This window comes from Lampetra planeri, unplaced genomic scaffold, assembly GCF_965212315.1.
Source record: "Lampetra planeri unplaced genomic scaffold, kcLamPlan1.2.h2 scaffold_333, whole genome shotgun sequence".
NCBI classification, from domain to species: domain Eukaryota; kingdom Metazoa; phylum Chordata; class Hyperoartia; order Petromyzontiformes; family Petromyzontidae; genus Lampetra; species Lampetra planeri.
In genome coordinates, this window is record NW_027615156.1 from 32,644 (window position 1) to 55,000 (window position 22,357).

General features: G+C 58.1%; 1 protein-coding gene across 1 annotated transcript in view; it reads right to left on the bottom strand.

Moving 5' to 3' along the window:
- The window catches only part of LOC144740890 (phosphatidylinositol 3,4,5-trisphosphate 5-phosphatase 2A-like), a 63,333-nt gene that overhangs the window by 23,034 nt on the left and 17,942 nt on the right, over positions 1–22,357 (bottom strand). Inside the window, 8 exon segments of the mRNA XM_078623592.1 lie at positions 1,354–1,458; positions 2,339–2,428; positions 5,150–5,231; positions 5,954–6,042; positions 6,531–6,630; positions 6,979–7,117; positions 16,046–16,098; positions 16,100–16,143. Of these exon segments, the coding sequence (XP_078479718.1) occupies positions 1,354–1,458; positions 2,339–2,428; positions 5,150–5,231; positions 5,954–6,042; positions 6,531–6,630; positions 6,979–7,117; positions 16,046–16,098; positions 16,100–16,143 (702 nt within the window).

Sequence of the window (22,357 nt, forward strand, 5' to 3'; positions counted from 1 at the left end):
TAAGAAGAGCCACTCCCTGTTATTTGTCAGTCTCCTGCCCCGAGTAGAGGACTGTCCACCACTCATGGTGACTGGAGCTAGAGCCGGTCCAACGGACCTCCTGAATACAGTAAAGACCCAAGCGGTACCGGTCCAGCTCCCGACAGAGGAGTGGCAGCCTCTCCTCCACAGCGAGCGTTTCTGGAGGAACTTCGAGGGTAAGGATTCCTTCCACGTGTCCACTCCTGGCTCCGCCAAATGGGGGTGGGCCAGGAGACGTGATCGATGCCTGTCCCCCCGGGGCCTCCGGCACAAGCCACTCGCACCCTTCCAGAGCCCCCATTTGGCTGCTGTAGTGGCCACAAGCACCATGACGAAGAATGGCCGATATGGAATTGGTCTTCCCTCCATGGCACTGCTGACATCCACCACAACATTACCGCCCGGCACCACCGAGGAGGTAGGGGGTTGTTTTTGCACCACCACCACCACCCCCACCACCAACCACCTCCATCACCACCATGTCCACCACCACCGCCGCCATCGGCAGCAGCATCAGCAGCATCCGCAATAGTCACAGCACAAGCAGAATCAGTAGCAGTGGCAATAACAGCAGCAGCATCAGTAGAATCAGCAGTAACAGGACGAGCAGAATCATCAGCAGTAATAGCAGCAGTAAGAGCAGCAGCATCAGCATCAGCTTCAATCACATCTCATTGCAGGGCGGCTGTAAGTATGTTGGACTTCTTATGCACCGTACATAGCCAACCGTGCTAATTGGGGGTGGGTCTCTATGTGAGCTGGGGTCTCTGTGAGTCAATGGGTCTCTGTGTGAGTTTACGAGTCTCTGTGTGAGTCAATGGGTCTCTGTGTGAGTCTATAGGTCTCTGTGTGAGTCTATAGGTCTCTGTGTGAGTCTACAGGTCTCTAGGTCTCTGTGTGTCAATGGGTCTCTGTGTGAGTTTACGAGTCTCTGTGTGAGTCTATGGGTCTCCGTTTGAGCCTACGGGTCTCTCTGTGAGTAGTCTATGGGTCTCTGTGTAAGTAGTGTAAGGGTCTCCATGTGAGTAGGTTATCGATCTCTGTGCGAGTAGTCTATGGGTCTCCGTTTGAGCCTACGGGTCTCTCTGTGAGTAGTCCATGGGTCTCTGTGTAAGTAGTCCATGGGTCTCTGTGTAAGTAGTGTAAGGGTCTCCATGTGAGTAGGTTATAGATCTCTGTGCGAGTAGTCTATGGGTCTCTGTGTGAGTCTACGAGTCTCTGTGTGAGTCTACGGGTCTCTGTGTGAGTCTATAGGTCTCTCTGTGAGTAATCTGTGGGTCTCTCTGTGAGTAATCTGTGGGTCTCTGTGTAAGTAGTGGATGGGTTTCTGACCCTCCAGGCAGCTGGAGTAGAACTCCAGGAAGAACTTGGTGCGGCTCGTCGTCTTGACGATGGCCTCGACGCTCTCCAGCTCGATGTGAGACTCGTCCGCAGAGCCTGCGCACACGGCGATACAAAGACAAAGATCCCCCGTATAGCCTGGACAGACTGTTTTGGCAAGTGCAGTTAAGCGAGCACCTATGAAGGCCGGAATGGGACACGCTTTTGTCTCCCTAGTGGCGATGTTTACTACACACCGAACCAGGTACTCATTTCAGGCTTAGTCGACCTAGGGGAGGCCCAGGACCAATTCAGATAATCGTTACCGGTGTTAGCCATGAGCAGGAATCGAACCTGGGTCACCAGGTTTGTAGCGCAGCACGCTAACCACTACACTACCGCTCCCCACACGGGTAGACACACACATGGGTACACACACACGGGTACACACACACAGGTACACACACACACAGGTACACACACACACAGGTACACACACACACAGGTACACACACACATGGGTACGCCCACACACGGGTACACACACACACAGGTACACACACATGGGTACACACAACACACAGGTACACACACTCACATGAGTATACACGGTTATACACACTGCCACAAAGTGACACACACACTTAGGGTCACCCATGTACACTCACACACAGGACAGACACACACAGGCCCCCCCCAACTACCCCCCACCGTGCCCCATAGACTCTGTGGGGTTCAATGGGGGGTCTCTGCAGGGGTCTCTGCGGGGGTCTCTGTGGGGGTCTCTGTGGGGGTCTCTGTGGGGGTCTCTGTGGGGGTCTCTGTGGGGGTCTCTGTGGGGGTCTCTGTGGGTGTCTCTGTGGGGGTCTCTGTGGGGGTCTCTGGGGGTCTCTGTGGGGGTCTCTGTGGGGGTCTCTGTGGGTGTCTCTGTGGGTGTCTCTGGGGGTCTCTGGGGGGTCTCTGTGGGGGTCTCTGGGGGTCTCTGTGGGGGTCTCACCCTTCTTGGAGACGAACTGAGAGGTGACCCCGACCTCGTAGGTGGCGAACACCGGGGAGTGGTCGCTCGTCACGATGTCGTCCGTGCAGCCTGCCAATCAAACACAGCTGCTTAGCAACCAGTTACCGAGGCGACGCCAACGATGACAATGAGAGCTCGTTAGCAACCAGTTATAGGGGACGGTACTGATGGTGATATCATAAGCCCACGAGCAACCAGTTACCGAGGCAACACCGACAATAATAAGGGAAGACTGATGATTATGATAACGAGAGCTCGTTAGCAACCAGCTAACGAGACGCTTCTGATGCTGATAAGAGTCCATGAGCAACCAGTTACCGTGGCAATGCCAACAATGATAACGAGGGCTCGTTAAGAACAGCTAACTGGTTGGTACTGATGATGATAACAAGAGCTCACGAACAGCCAGTTACTGAGGCAACGCAGCAGCCATGTTGGTGGTTGCTATGGTAGCTACAAACATGGTGGTGGTCAATGGAGTGTCAGCAGCCATGTTGGTGGTTGCTATGGTAGCTACACACATGGCGGTGGTGAGTGGAGTGTCAGCAGCCATGTAGGTGGTTGCTATGGTAGCTACACATATGGCGACGGTCAATGAAGTGTCAGCAGCCATGTTGGTGGTTGCTATGGTAGCTACAAACGTGGCGACGGTCAATGGAGTGTCAGCAGCCATTTTGCTGGTTGCTATGGTAAAGACAGAGATGGCGGTGGTCAATGGAGTGTCAGCAGCCATGCTGGTGGTTGCTATAGTACCTGCACATATGGCGGTGGTCAATGGAGTGTCAGGAGCAATTTTGCTGGTTGCTATGGTAGCTACAGACATGGCGGTGGTCAGTGGAGTGTCAGCAGCCATGTTGGTGGTTGCTACGGTAGCTACAGACATGGCGGTGGTCAATAGAGTGTCAGCAGCCATGTTGTTGGTTGCTATGGTAGCTACACACATGGCAGTGGTCAATGGAGTATCAGGAGCCATGTTGTTGGTTCCAATGCTAGCTACACACATGGCGGAGTTTAATGGAGTGTCAGAAGCCATTTTGCTGGTTGCTATGGTAGCTACACACATGGCGGAGTTCAATGAAGTGTCAGCAGCCATGTTGGTGGTTGCTATGGTAGCTACAGACATGGCGGTGGTCAATGGAGTGTCAGCAGCCATGTTGGTGGTGGCCATGTTGGTGGTGGCAAGGGTTGCTACCCTTTTTGCCACCATACAGCAAACCGGGGCAGTTTTCTCAGTTACTCTAGGCCTATAAGAACTGTGCAGTGTTCTGCAATATAAAGTTCAACACAATACCCCCAGATCTCAGTGCATCCCAATTCCTTCCACCCAAACACAGCAGCCAACTCAAGGACAGGTGGCAAGACGAGTGGTGGCCATTTTGGTGTGGGAGAACCTGCTGGTGGTGGTGGCCATGTTGGTGTGGGTGGCCATGTTGGTGGTGGTGGCCATGTTGGTGGTGGTGTTGGTGGTGGCCATATTGGTGGTGGTGGTGGCCATGTTGGTGGTGGTGGTGGTGGCCATGTTGGTGTGGGAGGCCCTGCTGGTGGTGGTGACCATGTTGGTGGTGGTGACCATATTAGTGGTGGTGGCCATGCTGGTGGTGGTGGCATTGGTGGTGGTGGTGGCCATGTTGGTGTGGGAGGCCATGTTGGTGGTGGTGGTGGCCATGTTGGTGGTGGTGGCCATGTTGGTGGTGGTGACCATATTGGTGGTGGTGACCATATTGGTGGTGGTGGCCATGCTGGTGGTGGTGGCATTGGTGGTGGTGGCCATGTTAGTGGTGGTGGTGACCATATTGGTGGTGGTGACCATATTGGTGGTGGTGGCCATGCTGGTGGTGGTGGCATTGGTGGTGGTGGTGGCCATGTTGGTGTGGGAGGCCATGTTGGTGGTGGTGGTGGCCATGTTCGTGGTGGTGGCCATGTTGGTGGTGGCCATGTTGGTGTGGGTGGCCATATTGGTGGTGGTGGCCATGTTGGTGGTGGTGGCCATGCTGGTGGTGGTGGCCATGTTGGTGGTGGCCATGTTGGTGTGGGTGGCCATGTTGGTGGTGGCCATGTTGGTGTGGGAGGCCATGTTGGTGGTGGTGGCCATGTTGGTGGTGGTGGCCATGTTGGTGGTGGCCATGTTGGTGTGGGTGGCCATGTTGGTGGTGGTGGCCATGTTGGTGTGGGTGGCCATGTTGGTGGTGGTGGCCATGTTGGTGTGGGTGGCCATGTTGGTGGTGGCCATGTTGGTGTGGGTGGCCATGTTGGTGGTGGCCATGTTGGTGGTGGTGGCCATGTTGGTGTGGGTGGCCATGTTGGTGGTGGTGGCCATGTTGGTGTGGGTGGCCATGTTGGTGTGGGTGGCCATGTTGGTGGTGGTGGCCATGTTGGTGTGGGTGGCCATGTTGGTGGTGGTGGCCATGTTGGTGTGGGTGGCCATGTTGGTGTGGGTGGCCATGTTGGTGGTGGCCATGTTGGTGTGGGTGGCCATGTTGGTGGTGGCCATGTTGGTGGTGGTGGCCATGTTGGTGTGGGTGGCCATGTTGGTGTGGGTGGCCATGTTGGTGTGGGTGGCCATGTTGGTGTGGGTGGCCATGTTGGTGGTGGCCATGTTGGTGTGGGTGGTTATGTTGGTAGTGGTGGCCATGTTGGTGTGGGTGGCCATGTTGGTGGTGGTGGCCATGTTGGTGTGGGTGGCCATGTTGGTGGTGGCCATGTTGGTGTGGGTGGCCATGTTGGTGTGGGTGGCCATGTTGGTGTGGGTGGCCATGTTGGTGTGGGTGGCCCTGCTGGGCTCTCGCTCACCGTAGGAGTTGCACACAATGTGCGTCTCAGGGTACGACTTCCACAAGATGCGGTCACACCACGACGGCACATTCACACGCACCTGTGGACAAAGACAAAGATCCCCCGTGTAGTCTCACCAGACTGTTGGGGCAAGTGCTGCGAGCGAGCAGCAGTGGGTGGGTGGCCATCACCACGCTCGGTCGCCTTTGTCTCCCCAGTGGCGATGTTTACTACACCACCGCACCAGGTACTCATTTAAGGCTGCGTTGACCTAGGGGAGGCCCAGGACCGGTTTGGATGTTGGCTGTGAATGCGAACTCGGGTAGCCAGGTGGTGTGGCAGTGGTGGTGTGGTAGGGGTGGTGTGGTAGCGGTGGTGTGGTAGGGGTGGTGTGGTAGGGGTGGTGTGGTAGCGGTGGTGTGGTAGGGGTGGTGTGGTAGAGATGGTGTGGTAGAGGTGGTGTGGTAGAGGTGGTGTGGTAGGGGTGGTGTGGTGTGGGTGGTGTGGTAGCGGTGGTGTGGTAGGGGTGGTGTGGTAGGGGTGGTGTGGTAGAGATGGTGTGGTAGAGGTGGTGTGGTAGAGGTGGTGTGGTAGGGGTGGTGTGGTGTGGGTGGTGTGGTAGAGGTGGTGTGGTAGGGGTGGTGTGGTAGAGGTGGTGTGGTGTGGGTGGTGTGGTAGAGGTGGTGTGGTAGGGGTGGTGTGTCATGGATGGTGTGACCTTATCGGTGTGGACGGAGTGGCGTGGCAGCATGGTCACAGTAGTGTGGGCAAGATGGTGTGGCCGAGTGTTGTGTGGCCGAGTGTGGTGTGGCCGCCCCTCACCCCGGTGGTCTTGAACTTCTGCCAGGCGTAGGAGTCGCGGGTGCCGCGCTCGTATCTGTACGTGGGGGGGAAACTGATGTCCTCCTCATCTAGGGGATGACATCAACGTCGTCATCATCATCGTCATCATCGTCATCATCGCCATCATCGCCGCCGGCATCGTCAACATCATCAAGACGAACACCGTCAACAACATCACGCAGGGACCCACGGGGAGAGACGGAGACACACGGAGAAAGACGGAGACACACGGACACTCACAGGGGACGCGTGGGGACACACAGGGGGGACACGTGGGGAAACACGCAAGGGGGACACGGAGACACGTGGACACCCGGGTAGACACGGAGACACGTGGGGACACACAGGGGGGACACGGAGACACAGAGACACACAGGGGGGACACGGAGACACGTGGACACCCGGGTAACCACGGGGACACGGGGACACAGAGACACACAAGGGGGACACGGAGACACGTGAACACCCGGGTAGACACAGAGACACGTGGGGACACACAGGGGGGACACGTGGGGACACCCGGGTAGACACGGAGACACGGGGCGGGGAGACTCACTGAAGCGCAAGAAGATCTTGCTCTTCTCCCTCTCCAGGTTGAGCTGATCCACCTTGAGCAGTGCATCAAACTCCTTCTTGTTGATGTGCGCCATGATCTCCTGCAGCGCGGCGGGGGGCATGCCGGTTACGCGGCGCGTGCGACTCCGTCCCGTCGAGTGTACCGCCGTGTGTACCGCCGTGTGTACCGCTGTGAGTACCGCTGTGTGTACCACTGTGTGTACCGCCGTGTGTACCGCTGTGTGTACTGCTGTGTGTACTGTGGTGACGGTGAGTACCGCCGTGTGTACCGCCGTGTGTACTGCTGTGTGTACCGCTGTGTGTACTGTGGTGACGGTGAGTACCGCTGTGAGTACCGCCGTGTGTACCGCTGTGTGTACCGCTGTGTGTACCACTGTGTGTACCGCTGTGTGTACCGCCACGGTGAGTGTCACCGTGGCGACGCTCACCTGCACGTCCATGTCGAGGCGGTAGTTGAGGTCTCCGAACCAGAAGAGGTGCGTGAAGCGGTTGGTGATGTCAAAGGAGCTCAGCCGCTTGTCGCCCAGTGACAGGAAGCGCAGGATGTCCAGGTAGTTCTGGTTACGTCTGTGCACACACAGAGACCACGAGTCGAGTGAGTGAGTGAGTGGGTGAGTGAGTGAGTGAGTGGAGTGAGTGGAGTGAGTGAGTGAGTGAGTGGAGTGAGTGGAGTGAGTGGAGTGAGTGGAGTGAGTGAGTGGAGTGAGTGAGTGGAGTGAGTGAGTGAGTGGAGTGAGTGAGTGGGTGAGTGGAGTGAGTGGAGTGAGTGAGTGGAGTGAGTGAGTGAGTGGAGTGAGTGGAGTGAGTGGAGTGAGTGAGTGGAGTGAGTGAGTGAGTGGAGTGAGTGAGTGGAGTGAGTGAGTGAGTGGAGTGAGTGAGTGAGTGAGTGGAGTGAGTGGAGTGAGTGGAGTGAGTGGAGTGAGTGAGTGAGTGGAGTGAGTGAGTGAGTGAGTGGAGTGAGTGAGTGGATGTCCAGGTAGTTCTGGTTACGTCTGTGCACACACAGAGACCACGAGTCGAGTGAGTGAGTGAGTGGGTGAGTGAGTGAGTGAGTGGAGTGAGTGGAGTGAGTGAGTGAGTGAGTGGGGTGAGTGGAGTGAGTGGAGTGAGTGGAGTGAGTGGAGTGAGTGAGTGGAGTGAGTGAGTGGAGTGAGTGAGTGAGTGGAGTGAGTGAGTGGGTGAGTGGAGTGAGTGGAGTGAGTGGAGTGAGTGAGTGGAGTGAGTGAGTGAGTGGAGTGAGTGGAGTGAGTGAGTGGAGTGAGTGAGTGAGTGGAGTGAGTGGGGTGAGTGAGTGAGTGGAGTGGAGTGAGTGGAGTGAGTGAGTGGAGTGAGTGGGGTGAGTGAGTGGAGTGAGTGGGGTGAGTGAGTGGAGTGAGTGGAGTGAGTGGAGTGAGTGGAGTGAGTGAGTGAGTGGAGTGAGTGGAGTGAGTGGGGTGAGTGAGTGAGTGGAGTGGAGTGGAGTGAGTGAGTGGAGTGGAGTGAGTGGAGTGAGTGAGTGGAGTGAGTGAGTGGAGTGAGTGAGTGAGTGGAGTGAGTGAGTGAGTGAGTGGGTGAGTGAGTGGAGTGAGTGAGTGGGTGAGTGGAGTGAGTGAGTGGAGTGAGTGAGTGAGTGAGTGGAGTGAGTGAGTGAGTGGGTAAGTGAGTGGAGTGAGTGGGTGAGTGAGTGAGTGAGTGGAGTGAGTGAGTGAGTGAGTGAGTGGGTGAGTGAGTGGAGTGAGTGAGTGGGTGAGTGAGTGGAGTGAGTGAGTGAGTAAGTAGAGTGAGTGGAGTGAGTGAGTGAGTGAGTGGAGTGAGTGGGTGAGTGAGTGAGTGAGTGGATGTCCAGGTAGTTCTGGTTACGTCTGTGCGCACACAGAGACCACGAGTCGAGTGAGTGAGTGGAGCGAGTGGAGTGAGTGAGTGAGTGGAGTGAGTGAGTGAGTGAGTGAGTGGGTGAGTGAGTGAGTGAGTGGGTGGGTGAGTGAGTGAATGGAGTGAGTGGAGTGAGTGAGTGAGTGGAGTGAGTGAGTGAGTGAGTGAGTGGGTGAGTGAGTGAGTGAGTGGAGTGAGTGGAGTGAGTGAGTGAGTGAGTGAGTGAATGGAGTGAGTGGAGTGAGTGAGTGAGTGGAGTGAGTGGAGTGAGTGAGTGAGTGGAGTGAGTGAGTGAGTGGGTGAGTGAGTGGAGTGAGTGAGTGAGTGGGTGAGTGGAGTGAGTGAGTGAGTGAGTGGGTGAGTGAGTGGAGTGAGTGAGTGGGTGAGTGAGTGAGTGGAGTGAGTGAGTGGGTGAGTGAGTGAGTGGGTGAGTGAGTGAGTGGAGTGAGTGGGTGAGTGGAGTGAGTGAGTGGAGTGAGTGGAGTGAGTGGAGTGAGTGAGTGAGTGGAGTGAGTGAGTGAGTGGGTGAGTGAGTGGAGTGAGTGAGTGAGTGAGTGGGTGAGTGGAGTGAGTGGAGTGAGTGAGTGGGTGAGTGAGTGAGTGGAGTGAGTGGGTGAGTGGAGTGAGTGAGTGAGTGGAGTGAGTGAGTGGAGTGAGTGGAGTGAGTGAGTGAGTGGGTGAGTGAGTGAGTGGAGTGAGTGGGTGAGTGGGTGAGTGAGTGAGTGGAGTGAGTGAGTGAGTGGGTGAGTGAGTGAGTGGAGTGAGTGGGTGAGTGGGTGAGTGAGTGGAGTGAGTGGGTGAGTGGGTGAGTGAGTGAGTGGGTGAGTGGCTGAGTGGAGTGAGTGAGTGAGTGAGTGGAGTGAGTGAGTGGAGTGAGTGGAGTGAGTGAGTGAGTGGGTGAGTGAGTGAGTGGAGTGAGTGAGTGAGTGAGTGGGTGAGTGAGTGAGTGGAGTGAGTGAGTGAGTGGGTGAGTGAGTGAGTGGAGTGAGTGGGTGAGTGGGTGAGTGAGTGAGTGGAGTGAGTGGGTGAGTGGGTGAGTGAGTGAGTGGGTGAGTGAGTGAGTGAGTGGAGTGAGTGAGTGGGTGAGTGAGTGGAGTGAGTGAGTGAGTGGGTGAGTGAGTGAGTGGAGTGAGTGGAGTGAGTGAATGAGTGAGTGGAGTGAGTGAGTGAGTGGGTGAGTGAGTGAGTGAGTGAGTGGGTGAGTGAGTGAGTGAGTGGAGTGAGTGGAGTGAGTGAGTGAGTGGGGTGAGTGAGTGAGTGGAGTGGAGTGAGTGGAGTGAGTGAGTGGAGTGAGTGAGTGAGTGGAGTGAGTGGGGTGAGTGAGTGAGTGGAGTGGAGTGAGTGGAGTGAGTGAGTGGAGTGAGTGGGGTGAGTGAGTGGAGTGAGTGGGGTGAGTGAGTGGAGTGAGTGGGGTGAGTGAGTGGAGTGAGTGGAGTGAGTGGAGTGAGTGGAGTGAGTGGAGTGAGTGGAGTGAGTGGAGTGAGTGGAGTGGAGTGGAGTGGAGTGAGTGAGTGGAGTGGAGTGGAGTGAGTGAGTGAGTGGAGTGAGTGAGTGGAGTGAGTGAGTGAGTGAGTGGAGTGAGTGAGTGAGTGAGTGAGTGAGTGGGTGAGTGAGTGGAGTGAGTGAGTGGGTGAGTGGAGTGAGTGAGTGGAGTGAGTGAGTGAGTGAGTGGAGTGAGTGAGTGAGTGGGTAAGTGAGTGGAGTGAGTGGGTGAGTGAGTGAGTGAGTGGAGTGAGTGAGTGAGTGAGTGGGTGAGTGAGTGGAGTGAGTGAGTGGGTGAGTGAGTGGAGTGAGTGAGTGAGTAAGTAGAGTGAGTGGAGTGAGTGAGTGAGTGAGTGGAGTGAGTGGGTGAGTGAGTGAGTGAGTGGATGTCCAGGTAGTTCTGGTTACGTCTGTGCGCACACAGAGACCACGAGTCGAGTGAGTGAGTGGAGCGAGTGGAGTGAGTGAGTGAGTGGAGTGAGTGAGTGAGTGGGTGAGTGAGTGAGTGAGTGAGTGAGTGGGTGGGTGAGTGAGTGAATGGAGTGAGTGGAGTGAGTGAGTGAGTGGAGTGAGTGAATGAGTGAGTGGGTGAGTGAGTGAGCGAGTGGAGTGAGTGGAGTGAGTGAGTGAGTGAATGGAGTGAGTGGAGTGAGTGAGTGGAGTGAGTGGAGTGAGTGGAGTGAGTGAGTGAGTGAGTGGAGTGAGTGAGTGAGTGGGTGAGTGAGTGGAGTGAGTGAGTGAGTGGGTGAGTGGAGTGAGTGAGTGAGTGAGTGGGTGAGTGAGTGGAGTGAGTGAGTGGGTGAGTGAGTGAGTGGAGTGAGTGAGTGGGTGAGTGAGTGAGTGAGTGGGTGAGTGAGTGAGTGGAGTGAGTGGGTGAGTGGAGTGAGTGAGTGGAGTGAGTGGAGTGAGTGGAGTGAGTGAGTGAGTGAGTGGAGTGAGTGAGTGGGTGAGTGAGTGGAGTGAGTGAGTGAGTGAGTGGGTGAGTGGAGTGAGTGGAGTGAGTGAGTGGGTGAGTGAGTGAGTGGAGTGAGTGGGTGAGTGGAGTGAGTGAGTGAGTGAGTGGAGTGAGTGAGTGGAGTGAGTGGAGTGAGTGAGTGAGTGAGTGGAGTGAGTGAGTGGAGTGAGTGGAGTGAGTGAGTGAGTGGGTGAGTGAGTGAGTGGAGTGAGTGGGTGAGTGGGTGAGTGAGTGAGTGAGTGAGTGGAGTGAGTGAGTGAGTGAGTGAGTGGGTGAGTGGAGTGAGTGGGTGAGTGGGTGAGTGAGTGGAGTGAGTGGGTGAGTGGGTGAGTGAGTGAGTGGGTGAGTGGGTGAGTGGAGTGGGTGAGTGGAGTGAGTGAGTGAGTGAGTGGAGTGAGTGAGTGGAGTGAGTGGAGTGAGTGAGTGAGTGGGTGAGTGAGTGAGTGGAGTGAGTGAGTGAGTGGGTGAGTGAGTGGAGTGAGTGAGTGAGTGGGTGAGTGAGTGAGTGGAGTGAGTGGGTGAGTGGGTGAGTGAGTGAGTGGAGTGAGTGGGTGAGTGGGTGAGTGAGTGGGTGAGTGAGTGAGTGAGTGGAGTGAGTGAGTGGGTGAGTGAGTGGAGTGAGTGAGTGAGTGGGTGAGTGAGTGAGTGGAGTGAGTGGAGTGAGTGAATGAGTGAGTGGAGTGAGTGAGTGAGTGGGTGAGTGGGTGAGTGAGTGAGTGAGTGGGTGAGTGAGTGAGTGGAGTGAGTGGAGTGAGTGAGTGGGTGAGTGAGTGAGTGAGTGGAGTGAGTGAGTGAGTGGGTGAGTGGAGTGAGTGAGTGGAGTGAGTGAGTGGAGTGAGTGGAGTGAGTGAGTGGAGTGAGTGAGTGGAGTGAGTGGAGTGGAGTGAGTGAGTGAGTGGGTGAGTGAGTGGAGTGAGTGAGTGAGTGGGTGAGTGAGTGGGTGAGTGGAGTGAGTGAGTGGAGTGAGTGGAGTGAGTGGAGTGAGTGAGTGAGTGGGTGAGTGAGTGGAGTGAGTGAGTGGGTGAGTGAGTGAGTGAGTGGAGTGAGTGGAGTGAGTGAGTGGGTGAGTGAGTTAGTGAGTGGAGTGAGTGGGTGAGTGGAGTGAGTGAGTGGAGTGAGTGAGTGGAGTGAGTGGAGTGAGTGAGTGAGTGGGTGAGTGAGTGAGTGGAGTGAGTGGGTGAGTGGGTGAGTGAGTGGGTGAGTGAGTGAGTGAATGGGTGAGTGAGTGGGTGAGTGAGTGGAGTGAGTGAGTGTGTGGAGTGAGTGAGTGAGTAGAGTGAGTGAGTGAGTGGAGTGAGTGGAGTGAGTGAGTGGAGTGAGTGGAGTGAGTGAGTGAGTGAGTGGAGTGAGTGAGTGAGTGTAGTGAGTGGGTGAGTGGAGTGAGTGAGTGAGTGAGTGGAGTGGAGTGAGTGAGTGAGTGGAGTGAGTGGAGTGAGTGAGTGGGTGAGTGAGTGAGTGGAGTGAGTGAGTGGAGTGAGTGAGTGGAGTGAGTGGAGTGAGTGGAGTGAGTGAGTGGGTGAGTGAGTGGAGTGAGTGGAGTGAGTGAGTGGAGTGAGTGAGTGGAGTGAGTGAGTGGGTGAGTGAGTGGAGTGAGTGGAGTGAGTGAGTGAGTGAAGCATGCTCACCATTGCACTACCGCTCCCCACAAACACACACACACAGATCCCCCGTGTAGCCTGTAACAGACTGTTTGGGGCAAGTGCTGTTTGCGAGTAGCAGCTATGAAGGCCAACACGGCACACGAGGGGGGTGGGTGGCCAGCGCCACGCCCGACCGCCTTTGTCTCCCCAGTGGCGATGTTTACACACTCCACCAGGTACTCATTTGAGGCTGAGTAGACCTAGGGGAGGCCCAGGACCGGTTCAGATAATCGTCACTGGTGTTGGCCGTGAACGGGAATCCAACTCGGGTCGTCGGGTTCGTAGTGCAGTGCCGCTACCCAATAGACTACCGCTCCCCCCACATGCACAATGCACACGCAGACACATACACACGGACGCACACATACACACACACACACACGTACACATGTACACAAGCGCAGACACACGCACACACGCACACATACACACAAACACACACATACACATGTACACACGCACAGACACACGCACACACACACACAAACACACACACGTACACATGTACACACGCGCAGACACACGCACACACGTACACATACACATAAACACACACACGTACACATGTACACACGCACAGACACATGCACGCGCAGACACATACACACGGACACACACATGCACACATGCACAGACATATACACGGACAACAACCGCCATTCGCCACTAAGTGGCGGTGACGTCACCACGACGCTTGTGCCAGGCCATGTGCACCTTGAGGCCACGTGAAGTGTCGAACGCCCGCTGGCAGGAGGTCACGGGGCAGACCCAGGTGCCACGGGTCGACTGACCGAGATGACCGAGATGACTGGCTGATGCACCACCTGTGCCCCCTACTGTGCCAACTTGCTGTGCTTTAGCCACCCGGCGCTCCGCTCGTTGTTGTGAGCGTCGCTCCTCCGCCCTCCGTTGTTGTTGGAGGGCGACTGCCTCCAACTGCCCAGTAGCGTCCTTCACGAGCCTCCTCCACTGAGGCCGATCTTGACACCGCTGGTACCAGTCATCGGCAAGTCCACTCAGCTCCACGTCCTCCTGTACCACATCACTCCATCTCTTCTCTAGCCCGTGCCGCGCCCGTTTAGCCCCCTCGATCCGGCCGAACAAAAGCTGTTTAGGCATGCGGTGGCTGGGCATGCGGGCTACATGACCCAGCCAACGCAGCCTTGCCTGCCGGAGGAGCTCACTGATGGGACTTTGCCCAGATCTTTCAAGGACTTGTGAGCTCCTCACACAATCCAGCCTGGTTAAACCCAGGATGGATCGTAGGCAGGCCAGCCTAAATGTTTCCAACCGGCGAAGATGCTCCACTAGGGGGGTCCACGTTTCGCAAGCATAGAGAAGGGAGGGAATGACCGTGGCCGAGAAGACCTGAAGCTTCGTGCGGAGCGACAGACCAGGTAGCTTCGTGCGGAGCGACAGACCAGGTAGCTTCCACACAGCGTTACGCAACCGATGAAAAGATATTGCCGCTCGACTGATTCGGAGTGAGACCTCTGCTGATAAACTGGAGCCGGTCATGAGCACACTGCCCAGGTATGGGAAACTCTCTACTCTCTCCACAACTGCCCCATCACCGATTGGGAGTTGTGGGGGCGGAGTGCCCGATGGTACAAAATACCCAGGCAGGTGCTTAGTTTTGGTGGGGCTGATGGTAAGGCCCCACCTCTTAGTGGCACGCTCCAGTCTCAGCAGCAGCGTCTCCAACTCCTCTTCTGAATGAGCAGCTATTACCAAATCATCGGCATACATAACGTGGTTGACCAATAGGGAGCCATCCCTTGATCGCACCCGGGCGTCGATCAGCCTCCCATTGTATCTGTACCAAATGGTAATTCCCCCGGTACAGCTATTGAAGGCTTCACGAACTACGCAGTCGAAATAGATGTTAAATAATGTGGGAGCCAGAGGACATCCCTGTCGCACCCCAAGGTGTACAGGGAAAGGCTCCGACTCCCGGCCACGTAGTTTTACCCGGGCCCGCTCACCATCATGAAGGTCCTTAATGATCGTGAGCAGAGGGTCAGGGACTCCGAAAGCACGAAGAACAACCCAGAGCCCAGTCCTACTGATGGTATCATACGCCTTGACCAAGTCAATAAAGCAGAGATGTAGGTCTTTTTGGAATTCCCTACACCTCTGCTGTAGCAGACGGACAGAAAATATGGCATCTGTGCAGGACCGCCCTTTCCTGAAACCACATTGGGGCTCCGCAAGCCTCTCCTCAGCATGCCTAGCAAGGCGATGTTGAATAATCCTTGCCAGGACCTTACCCGGCACACTGAGGAGTGAGATGCCCCTGTAGTTGTTACAGTCGGTACGGTCCCCCTTCTTAAAGAGGGGGACCACCAGGGCATCCTTCCAGTCCTGCGGAACCCGTCCAGTGGTCCAGACTGTTGTTATGATGTCATATAGGGCAGTCTGTGCACAAACGCCACCCTCCCTCAGCATTTCGCCTGGGAGATCATCTCTGCCCGGTGCCTTCCCTGGTCTCAGACTCCGGATCGCCCTCAGTACTTCCTCAACAGCCGGTACCTCAGCCAGCCACTCACAGGGGGTGACCTCTTCCAATATTTGAGGCACCGCAGCCTCAGCAGGGTTATCCCCACTTTGTGCCATGATGTTTTCCTGGCTGAGAGATTTTCCCTCCCCCAGGACCTCACAGAAATGCTCAGCAAATCTGCCTCTAATGATGGTAATAGGTGTGGCGCTGCAGGTTACTTTTTTGATGGACGCACACATACACACAAACACACACATGTACACACGCACAGACACACGCACGCACGGACATACACACACACAGACGCGGCGAGCGGTCAGCTTGCTGTGGTGTCAGGGGAGGGGGGGAGGGGAGGCCGGTCAAAGGTCATCACCACCACCACTACTACTATCACCACTACTACCACTACCACCACGACTATCACCACCACCACTACCACCACCACCACTACCACCACTACCACTACCACCACCGCAACCACCACCACCGCCACCACCACCACACCGCCACCACCGCCACCACCGCCGCCACCGCCACCAACGCCACCGCCACCACCGCCACCGCCACCACCGCCACCACCACACCGCTACCACCACACCGCCACCACCACCACCGCAACCACCACCACCGCCGCCACCGCCACCACCGCCACCACCGCCACCACCACCACCACACCGCTACCACCACACCGCCACCACCACCACCGCCACCACCACCACCGCCACCACCACCACCACACCGCTACCACCACACCGCTACCACCACACCGCTACCACCACCACCACCACCGCCACACCCCACCACCGCCACCACCGCCACCACCACCACACCGCTACCACCACACCGCCACCACCACCACCGCCACCACCGCCACCACCACCACCGCCACCACCGCCACCGCCACCACCTCCACCGCCACCACCGCTACCACCACACCGCCACCACCACCACCGCCACCACCACCGCTACCACTACCACCACCACCGCCACCACCACCGCTACCACCACACCGCCACCACCACCACCGCCACCACCACCACCGCCACCACCGCCACCGCTACTACTACCTGTGCGTCTTCTCGTTGCCCGAGGTGAGGTGACAGTTGACGAAGCCGAAGGAGGGTTCCTCCAAACACGAAGGACACGCCCACCGCTCCCTTGTTGCCTGGCAACAGCCACACGGGGTACGGGCGAGGGTTAGAGGGCGAGGGTTAGAGGGCGAGGGTTAGGGGGCGAGGGTTAGGGGGCGAGGGTTAGAGGGCGAGGGTTAGGGGGCGAGGTTTAGGGGGCGAGGGTTAGAGGCGAGGGTTAGGGGGCGGAGGGTTAGAGGGCGAGGGTTAGGGGGAGAGGGTTAGGGGGGTGAGGGTTAGGGGGCGAGGGTTGGGGGGCGAGGGTTAGGGGCGAGGGTTGGGGGGGCGAGGGTTGGGGGAGAGGGTTAGGGGGCGAGGGTTAGGGGGGCGAGGGTTAGGGGGCGAGGGTTAGGGGGGCGAGGGGTTAGGGGGCGAGGGTTAGGGGGCGAGGGTAAGGGGGCGAGGGTTGGGGGGGCGAGGGTTAGGGGGCGAGGGTTGGGGGGCGAGGGTTGGGGGGGCGAGGGTTGGGGGGGCGAGGGTTAGGGGAGAGGGTTAGGGGGCAAGGGGTTAGGGGGGCGAGGGTTAGGGGGCGAGGGTTAGGGGGCGAGGGTTAGGGGGCGAGGGTTGGGGGGCGAGGGTTTGGGGGGGGCGAGGGTTGGGGGGGCGAGGGTTGGGGGGCGAGGGGTTGGGGGGCGAGGGTTGAGGGAGAGGGTTAGGGGGCATAGGTTAGGGGGGCGAGGGTTAGGGGGCGAGGGTTAGGGGGCGAGGGTTAGGGGGCGAGGGTTAGGGGGCGAGGGTTAGAGGGCGAGGGTTAGGGGGGCAGGGTTAGAGGGCCAGGGTTAGGGGGAGAGGGTTAGGGGCGAGGGTTAGGGGGCGAGGGTTAGGGGGCGAGGGTTGGGGGGCGAGGGTTGGGGGGCGAGGGTTAGGGGCGAGGGTTGGGGGGGCGAGGGTTAGGGGGTGAGGGTTAGGGGGCGAGGGTTAGGGGGCGAGGGTTAGGGGGCGAGGGTTAGGGGGCGAGGGTTAGGGGGCGAGGGTTAGGGGGCGAGGGTTAGGGGGCGAGGGTTGGGGGGCGAGGGTTAGGGGCGAGGGTTGGGGGGCGAGGGTTGGGGGGCGAGGGTTGGGGGGCGAGGGTTGGGGGAGAGGGTTAGGGGGGCGAGGGTTAGGGGGCGAGGGTTAGGGGGCGAGGGTTAGGGGGCGAGGGTTGGGGGGCGAGGGTTGGGGGGCGAGGGTTGGGGGGCGAGGGTTGGGGGGTGAGGGTTGGGGGGAGAGGGTTAGGGGGCGAGGGTTGGGGGGCGAGGGTTGGGGGGCGAGGGTTGGGGGGCGAGGGTTGGCGGAGAGGGTTAGGGGGCGAGGGTTAGGGGGCGAGGGTTAGGGGGCGAGGGTTAGGGGGCGAGGGTTAGGGGGCGAGGGTTGGGGGAGAGGGTTAGGGGGCGAGGGTTAGGGGGCGAGGGTTAGGGGGCGAGGGTTAGGGGGCGAGGGTTAGGGGGCGAGGGTTAGGGGGCGAGGGTTAGGGGGCGAGGGTTAGGGGGCGAGGGTTAGAGGGCGAGGGTTAGAGGGCGAGGGTTAGAGGGCGAGGGTTAGAGGGCGAGGGTTAGAGGGCGAGGGCTAGAGGGCGAGGGTTAGAGGGCGAGGGCTAGAGGGCGAGGGTTAGAGGGAGAGGGTTAGGGGGAGAGGGTTAGGGGGCGAGGGTTAGGGGGCGAGGGTTGGGGGGCGAGGGTTGGGGGGCGAGGGTTGGGGGGCGAGGGTTAGGGGGCGAGGGTTAGGGGGCGAGGGTTGGGGGGCGAAGGTTGGGGGCGAGGGTTAGGGGGCGAGAATTAGGGGGCGAGGGTTAGGGGGCGAGGGTTAGGGGGCGAAGGTTAGGGGGCGAGGGTTAGGGGGCGAGGGTTAGGGGCGAGGGTTAGGGGCGAGGGTTAGGGGCGAGGGTTAAGGGGCGAGGGTTAGGGGGCGAGGGTTAGGGGGCGAGGGTTAGGGGGCGAGGGTTAGGGGGCGAGGGTTAGAGGGCGAGGGTTAGGGGCGAGGGTTAGAGGGCGAGGGTTAGGGGGCGAGGGTTAGAGGGCGAGGGTTAGGGGGCGAGGGTTAGAGGGCGAGGGTTAGAGGGCGAGGGTTAGAGGGCGAGGGTTAGAGGGCGAGGGTTAGAGGGCGAGGGCTAGAGGGCGAGGGCTAGAGGGAGAGGGTTAGGGGCGAGGGTTAGGGGGAGAGGGTTAGGGGGCGACGAGGGTTAGGGGGCGAGGGTTGGGGGGCGAGGGTTGGGGGGCGAGGGTTGGTGGGCGAGGGTTAGGGGGCGAGGGTTAGGGGGCAAGGGTTAGGGGGCGAGGGTTGGGGGGCGAAGGTTGGGGGCGAGGGTTAGGGGGCGAGAATTAGGGGCGAGGGTTAGGGGGCGAGGGTTAGGGGGCGAGGGTTAGGGGGCGAAGGTTAGGGGGCGAGGGTTAGGGGGCGAGGGTTAGGGGCGAGGGTTAGGGGCGAGGGTTAGGGGCGAGGGTTAGGGGGCGAGGGTTAGGGGGCGAGGGTTAGGGGGCGAGGGTTGGGGGGCGAAGGTTGGGGGCGAGGGTTAGGGGGCGAGAATTAGGGGCGAGGGTTAGGGGGCGAGGGTTAGGGGGCGAAGGTTAGGGGGCGAGGGTTAGGGGGCGAGGGTTAGGGGCGAGGGTTAGGGGCGAGGGTTAGGGGCGAGGGTTAAGGGGCGAGGGTTAGGGGGCGAGGGTTAGGGGGCGAGGGTTAGGGGGCGAGGGTTAGGGGCGAGGGTTAGGGGCGAGGGTTAGGGGGCGAAGGTTAGGGGGCGAGGGTTAGGGACGAGGGTTAGGGGCGAGGGTTAGGGGGCGAGGGTTAGGGGGCGAGGGTTAGGGGGCGAGGGTTAGGGGGCGAGGGTTAGGGGGGGAGGGTTAGGGGGGCGAGGGTTAGGGGGCGAGGGTTAGGGGCGAGGGTTAGGGGGCGAGGGTTAGGGGGCGAGGGTTAGAGGGCGAGGGTTAGGGGGCGAGGGTTAGGGGGCTCTCAGGAGCTACGGAGGCAGTAGTTCTCGCGTGGAGGAATCCGATGAACTATGAAGCTCTTTTTCCACAGGTGTCCAGTAAGGGTCACGGGGTCAGAAAGCGAGTGACGTGGAGCGAGAGAGAGCGAGCGAGTGAGCTCCACCTCGCATCACGTGTGTGTGTCTGTGTGTGTCTGTGTCTGCGTGTGTCTGTGTGTGTCTGTGTGTCTGCGTGTCTGTGTGTCTGCGTGTCTGTGTGTCTGCGTGTGTCTGTGTGTGTCTGTGTGTGTCTGTGTGTCTGTCTGTGTGTCTGCGTGTCTGTGTGTGTCTGCGTGTCTGTGTGTGTCTGTGTGTGTCTGTGTGTGTTTGTGTGTCTGTGTGTGTGTCTGTGTGTTTGTGTGTCTGTGTGTGTCTGTGTGTGTGTGTGTCTGTGTGTGTCGGTGTGTGTCTGTGTGTGTCTGTGTGTGTTTGTGTGTCTGTGTGTGTGTCTGTGTGTTTGTGTGTGTCTGTGTGTGTCTGTGTGTGTGTCTGTGTGTTTGTGTGTCTGTGCGGTGCCGGACGGGCAACACTGTCGTGGGCAGTGCTGTGGGGGGAGGGCCAATGCCCATTGGCCTCTCCCCTCATGGCGTCAGTGGCTAAACGGGGGCTCTGGACGGGTGCGAGGGGCTGGTAACCCCTCCACCTTCAACTAACCACCACTAAACTACGAATTAAACATGAACCTGTAATTAATAAGCTTGTGCCGGAGGCCCCGGGGGGTCAGGCTTTTATGACGTCTCCTGGCCAAACCCCATTTGGCGGAGCCAGGAGATTGAATTTTAACCCTCGGGCTCCTCCAGAAACAACGAAAAACCATTGCGGATGGCCACGTGGAATGTTCGAACGCTCACTGCGGAGGAGAGGCTGCCACTCCTCTGTCGGGAGCTGGACCGGTACCGCCTGGATCTCTGTGGCATTCAGGAGGTCCGGTGGACCGGTTCTGGCTCCTGCCACCATGAGGGGTGGACAGTCCTCTACTCGGGGCAGGAGACTGCCAAACAACAGGGAGTGGCTCTTCTTCTGAACAAAAGAATGAAGGGGGCGTGGGAGCGTGGCGGTGAGGTGTGGGAAGCTGTAAGCCCCAGGATACTTTGGGCTCGCCTTCCCATCAACCAGAGGCGAGGAGTGGTGGGCGTGGTTACTTATGCCCCCACCGAAGACGAACATCCGTGGAGGGATGCAGGCAAAGCCGGTGAGTCGGACGCTTTCTATGACCTCCTGTCACAGGTGCTGGCTAAAGTGGCCACTCGGGACAGAGTCATCTTGTTGGGTGACTTCAATGCCCGAGTTGGTCATGATGCTGGCACCTGGTCTGGAGTGATTGGAAGGCATGGGCCAGATCAGCTCAATAATAACGGTAGGAGGCTGCTAGATTTTTGTGCAGCCCATGGGCTTGTAATTACCAACACGCTCTTCCGGCATCGGCGCATCCACACAACATCATGGATGCATGCCGGGTCCAAGCAAGAACATCTGCTGGACTACGTAGTGACGGACCAGCGGATGCGAGCCCATGTCCTTGACACCAGGACCTACCGTGGAGCTGATCTGCCCTCTGACCATCGACTAGTCATCTGTAAGATGCGCCTGCCATTCTTCCACTCCGGTGGTGGGTGTACACCCAGGATCCCATTCCAACCAAAAGTGGCCTGGTCTAAGTTAGCTGATGAAAGTTGCAAGCGAGAATTTCATCAGCGCTTGCAGCTGGGGTTGGCATCGTCCCCCACTCCACCTGATGTCGAGGGTAAATGGGCGAGGTTTAAGACTGTGACTCATGCAGCTGCAATGGCTGCTTTGGGTACGCGGTCCAGACCTCCCCGGGAACCCTGGCTGACGGAGGAGGTGTTCAGGTTAATTGAGAAAAAGCGACAGGCCCACTCTCATCGCCTACAGCATCCCACGTCAGAGAAGGTTTACCGCAGTCTTCGCTCGGAGGTTCGGAGAGCCGTGAGGCGCTGTAAGGATGGGTGGTGGTCGCGGGTTGCTGAGGAGATGGAGTCTGCCTCAGTAGCCCGCGATCACAAATCACTATTTAACTCCATCAAAAAAGTAACCTGTAGCGCCACACCTATTACCATCATTAGAGGAAAAAAACGGTGATCCAATCTCCGACCCCCAGGAACAGGTTTGCAGATTTGCTGAGCATTTCTGTGAGGTCCTGGGGGAGGGAAAATCTCTCAGCCAGGAAAACATCATGGCACAAAGTGGGGATAACCCTGCTGAGGCTGCGGTGCCTCAAATATTGGAAGAGGTCACCCCCTGTGAGTGGCTGGCTGAGGTACCGGCTGTTGAGGAAGTACTGAGGGCGATCCGGAGTCTGAGACCAGGGAAGGCACCGGGCAGAGATGATCTCCCAGGCGAAATGCTGAGGGAGGGTGGCGTTTGTGCACAGACTGCCCTATATGACATCATAACAACAGTCTGGACCACTGGACGGGTTCCGCAGGACTGGAAGGATGCCCTGGTGGTCCCCCTCTTTAAGAAGGGGGACCGTACCGACTGTAACAACTACAGGGGCATCTCACTCCTCAGTGTGCCGGGTAAGGTCCTGGCAAGGATTATTCAACATCGCCTTGCTAGGCATGCTGAGGAGAGGCTTGCGGAGCCCCAATGTGGTTTCAGGAAAGGGCGGTCCTGCACAGATGCCATATTTTCTGTCCGTCTGCTACAGCAGAGGTGTAGGGAATTCCAAAAAGACCTACATCTCTGCTTTATTGACCTGGTCAAGGCCTATGATACCATCAGTAGGACTGGGCTCTGGGTTGTTCTTCGTGCTTTCGGAGTCCCTGACCCTCTGCTCACGATCATTAAGGACCTTCATGATGGTGAGCGGGCCCGGGTAAAACTACGTGGCCGGGAGTCGGAGCCTTTCCCTGTACACCTTGGGGTGCGACAGGGATGTCCTCTGGCTCCCACATTATTTAACATCTATTTCGACTGCGTAGTTCGTGAAGCCTTCAATAGCTGTACCGGGAGAATTACCATTTGGTACAGATATAATGGGAGGCTGATCGACGCCCGGGTGCGATCAAGGGATGGCTCCCTATTGGTCAACCACGTTATGTATGCCGATGATTTGGTAATAGCTGCTCATTCAGAAGAGGAGTTGGAGACGCTGCTGCTGAGACTGGAGTGTGCCACTAAGAGGTGGGGCCTTACCATCAGCCCCACCAAAACTAAGCACCTGCCTGGGTATTTTGTACCATCGGGCACTCCGCCCCCACAACTCCCAATCGGTGATGGGGCAGTTGTGGAGAGAGTAGAGAGTTTCCCATACCTGGGCAGTGTGCTCATGACCGGCTCCAGTT